The 5,174-nt window shown below is 38.5% G+C and overlaps 1 protein-coding gene and 1 pseudogene across 1 annotated transcript; one reads left to right on the forward strand and one right to left on the reverse strand.

Moving 5' to 3' along the window:
- Nucleotides 1–1,146: 1,146 nt before the first annotated feature.
- LOC147431762 (uncharacterized) lies at nucleotides 1,147–1,665 on the reverse strand. Its single transcript, XM_086494410.1, has one exon. It carries the CDS (start codon nucleotides 1,663–1,665, stop codon nucleotides 1,147–1,149), a length of 519 nt encoding a protein of 172 aa, XP_086350536.1.
- Nucleotides 1,666–3,247: 1,582 nt separating this feature from the next.
- On the forward strand, nucleotides 3,248–4,154 carry LOC147431763 (uncharacterized; annotated as a pseudogene).
- Nucleotides 4,155–5,174: the final 1,020 nt, after the last annotated feature.

Genomic DNA, 5,174 nt, shown 5'->3' on the forward strand with positions numbered 1-5,174 from the left:
ACTTTCTTGAATATTTATCCAAGCTGTCTTCCCAACGCCACATGCAAGTTCGTTCTTTTCCATCCATAATGTTTTTTGGACCTCCATTGAACACTGTCTACACACCAACCAATTTTGTTGAGCCTCATCAACAATGAAACCATGGAATTCAGCTCTTGGGTAACCCTCCTTTTTCAACACTTCATTCAATAGTTACCAAAATAATATTTGAGCCCATGTATCCTCACATCCAAACTCACCAATTGCTATTGTTTGAAGTTCTTGCATGTATGGATTATACACATGACATGCCATGGTATGCCAATCTCTAATCCTCTTCACATGATCAAAGCATACCCAAAAATTGCCCATCTCTCTAGATGGTTGCATTTTATTGACAAGATCTATACCTGAACCAACTCCCTTGTACTCATCTTAAACACATGGAATCTAGCATAGTTTGTTGATGAAAGCTGACCTGGAAATACTACACCATGTATGAAGTGCAACTTGATTTTTTCTTTTAGGGCCAGAACACTTTTCAATCCATGTTTCGAAATAGACATACTATATTTTTCATCTCTTTTCCATCTTGCAATCCTATTACAATTAAAAGAAAAGCATGATTATTATGATTTTTAGTAAGAAAAAATGGTAATGAAAATAATTGCAACCTTTTAGTACTCAGCAATGGTTGAAGTTTTTGAAATAAGTCATTAAGCTCATTATTTGTCATTTGGCCATTGTTTTTTGTAGATAGCACAACCTCTAACACGAAGTCTTCTGCTAGCTTCTTTTGCAAATACTTAGGTCTTAAACTTGTACCTTGATGCAATATATCTTGCAACCTTTGTTTTATATCAACCAGATCTTGTTTTGAAGACCCTTCACCAACCCTATGCAGATGATAACCCAGATGAATGACACAACGTGTTATGGGTCTAGTTGGTGTATCATATGAAAGGCACAAGTACATCTTGCATCCACACAAGGCCATACAAGAGGGAGGGCACTTGCAATAGAGACATTTTAGGGATCTTGGAGCCAAATCACCTAGCTGTGGGACCTTGTTCACACGACCATTCCAGTGACATTCATTTCTGGTTCTTGTTCTGCTGATATAGGGGCAAAGACGATTTGTACAAAACATCTGACCTGCACACTTTCTTAGCCTAATTGTCCCACTAAATCCCGAGATGTGTGTTGTAACATCTCCACTCCAAAGGTGCCCACTATATTTGGTCTCAATTCCCTTACTCTTTGGCCCATCATGAGATGGTGGAAATTCAAATAAAATGTTTCCATCATATTTGTTTGGAAGTTCATGAACCTGTTGAAATTTTGAAACCAGCTTGACGGACAAATGAAGAGTATTATTGGAATTCTAGTAGCTGATGCATCTACTTGCAACCCAATCTGACTTCCAAAAATGCAAAACTTAGCACCAAATTGAATGTCCAAGAGAAATTCTTTGCCATCGTGACCTGAATGGATCAATACTCCAAATAGAACCTCACCTCCATCCTTATGATCTACTTGTTGATATAGCTCCATTGTATCTTCTTGCAGTTTGAAGTACAAAGCGAGATATGAAGAACTGACAATGGTGGCATATTGGCCACGCTCAACATTGAGTTGAAAACCGTTGGAATCCTCAATACATGCCACGAGAGGATCATCTGCCATTAAAAGATTGAAGTATACAGATAACTAGTTGTGAATGGATAAATATGGATGTTATTAACTATCTTTGAAGTTTAAGACAAAGCACTTGTGATAAACAAGGGAGCTATTATAAATAAGCCAGTAAAATAAATATGCATTGATAGTTGAGGGAACTTTCAGAATGTGGGCAATACTTGCTACGTGTTTTGAGAACTTGGTTAGTTATTGTTTTTTAAGACGTGTTTTCATGATCAAACGAATCAAGATTTGTTTTAAAGAACCTGCTAGTGTATAGGAACCCCAGAATTTTATTGCCTTTAGAAACGCATTTCCCTAGCTAGTGTGAAATGCAGAAACTCAGAGCCAATGTGAAACGCATTTCCCTAGACAATGTGGACTGCGGAACCTCAAAAAAATTTATGATGCTTTCGAAACATAGAAATGCAGAAATGCAGATCGCTCCTCCCCAGATATAAGGATCGCTCCTGCTGAATTTCGCTGGTGAAATAGGTATTCAACCCTGTTTGTGCACTTTTCTTTAGTTTTGCTTATGTTCAACCTTGAAGCTATTGTTCTAATCCAACAAAGTCCTTGCACTCAAGCACTTAAGAAAAAAATAATCAATCTTGCCAACAAATATTATTTGAAGGCCCTTCATTGGCAACCCCAAAGGCTCATGCTCTTCTAATTTGGCCAACGAAATAGGTATTCTACCCTGCTTTTGTGCTTTTATTCACTTTGCTTATGCGCTTTCTTCAAACCAACAAAGTCATTGTGAATGCTATTGAAGCCATTGTGCTCATGCGCTTCAGCAAAATATAATCAATTTTGCCAGCAAAATATGATTTGAAGGCCCTTCATTGGCAACCCCAAAGGCTCCTGCTCTTCTAATTTTGGCAGCGAAATATACAAGTTGGATAACTAAACTACCTTGTTGATAGATTTTCATTCACAAAGATAGATTGTCATTTGTACTGCCATCTAGATTGACAATAAAAAAGGATAACTCTACCAGCATGACACGCCTAGATGTCGCATAAAAAGAGTCCATACCATGCATTCTAGAGGCAAGAAAAATGGAAATGTGTGTATATCATGCTGTGTGTGAATGGATATGGCGTGAACAGATTCAAGCGAAATCTCCTTCTCCCCATGTTAGCAATGCTACAGGTAGTGGAGAGTAAGTTAACTTCACTTTATTGCTACAGAGCCATTTATCGGTAACTATATAGCCCTTGTGCTCCTGCTCTTCAACAAACAAGCTTAATTTTGCTAGCAAAATTGGGAAGGACTTCAATTATTTAGTAATTTTGCCAGCAAAATATACTTGGTGAATGATTTTTTCATTTTATGTAGTTTGTTTAGTTATTTTTTGTGATGGAAGTACAATGTCGCAACATTGGATACATTGGAAAATTCTGCATGTAGGGGATCATATTTCCATTGCTTTGATTTGGTCTGATGGTACAAAATGTAACCTGCCTATCATCATAATTTCACCAGCAAAATTGAATCTTTTTTATGCATAAGATATTCATCGTTTGGATATTGATGATTAATGTAAATTTTAATGCTTCTTTTTTTTTGGTTGGTAGCCATCACTATGATGCGTGCAAGTAGCCAAAAGAAAGGGAAGGGAGTAGCAAGCTCAAGTTCCCAACCAAAGTCAAAGAAGGCAACAAAAAATTCAGAAGTGCAGGTAGAGAAAGTGGCACCTATGGAGTTGGAAGGTGATATCCAAATCCAAGAACTTGGGCACGGAGATTGTGACACTGAAATGCAAACACTAGAGGATGACATGGAACAAGAAATGGATGAACATGTGCCTGCAATCATTGACAAACCTTTGGGGTCGGACATTTTGAAGGCACTTACTATGCACAAGGGTAAGCCAGTTCCAGAGATACCTCTATGTCGTTGTGTCATTAGCACAAGGGTTCAAGAATTGAGAGCAGATCTCTCTAATTTGAAAAGGGCTTTTACTCATGAAGGGTATATTCCCATTATAGGTTTATTCATTCTTTCTTTACATCTTCCTGATGGAACAACTAAACTTGTGTATGTTGACATCATGTCCACTTGGGACAAGCATTGGCTTTCTATCAATGAGGAGTTTGAGAAACAGATTGAGGAAGATTCAATCTGGTCTTGTTTGTCTGGAAAAATGTTCTACGTTTGGGAGGGAAATCACAGAATAGCTTCTTGGATGTAAGTCATAAAAGAAGTTTGGCTCTAGAGATAAAGAGAGACATGTTAGGATTAGAGCTAAGTTCATTGACCCCGATCCAAAACATGAAGTCAAACTTTTGGCTGCTCTTCAGAGATTCAATTTGTGAGTGCTTCTTATCTTTGAAATATTATGAGTTAAAGTTTGTTGTTCTCTTTTTTAATGATTAATCTTATTGCAGAATGAATGAAAATGCCATTGTTCTACAAGATTGAGGGACTATTTGCAATACACCAATACTCTTTACTCGTGTGATGTGGATGATTTTACACCAAGTGAGTGAAGTCGCGGAGCGGAGCGTGGGTCGACTCTCTCTCTCACACACACACACAGTGAGCTTACACAGTACACAGTACGCAGAGATCTGTTAGAAGGGTTATCTCCCAAATCCTTAGTATTCACAAAGAATATGTTAGTATATACAAAGAGTTAGAGGTAAGTGAGTTAGGCGGGCGGACGGCCATATCCGCATAAGAGGCCACTTGGGCTTTAATCCCAACAACCTCCCACTTAAAGTCCAATGTGGCACTTTAAGTAACTGTAAATCTATGAACATAAATGTACAAAGATTTACATGGCTGCCATCTATCCAATGCCCAATAACTCACGACAATGCACAAAGCCCTCTCCTGGAAGTCCCTTTGTGAGTAGATCAGCAGGATTGTCCTTGGTGTGGATCTTCAGCAGTTGTATCTGCTTGTCTTCAAGTACTTCCCTAATGAAGTGATACTTCACATCAATATGCTTAGTCTTCGAATGGAACACTGGATTCTTTGCCAATTGTATAGCACTTTGACTATCACAATATAACTCTGGCATATCTGCATTGATTCCCAAGTCTGCAACCAATCTACCAAGCCAAATAGCTTCTTTGCATGCCTCATTTGCTGCAACATACTCAGCTTCTGTAGTAGACTGCGTAACACAATCTTGTAATCGAGATCGCCATGATATGGCACCTCCAGCCAATGTAAAGACATAGCCTGATGTAGATCTCCTCTTATCCAAGTCTCCTGCATAATCTGAGTCAGTGTATCCTCTGACACTCAAATCCTGACTACCATAGCATATGCGCATACTCTTTGTATGTTTTAAGTATCTCATGATACCTTTCACTGCCTCCCAATGTTTCTTGCCGGGATTTGACATATATCTGCTAACCACTCCCACGGCAAATGCAATATCTGGACGTGTAGCAATCATTGCATACATCAAACTACCCACTGCAGACGCATATGGAATCTTATCCATTTCAGCCTTTTCTTCCTCAGACACAGGACAATCTTGTTTGCTAAGTTTCACA

Source organism: Adiantum capillus-veneris, chromosome 21 (assembly GCF_014529385.1).
Source record: "Adiantum capillus-veneris isolate H3 chromosome 21, ASM1452938v2, whole genome shotgun sequence".
NCBI lineage: Eukaryota > Viridiplantae > Streptophyta > Polypodiopsida > Polypodiales > Pteridaceae > Adiantum > Adiantum capillus-veneris.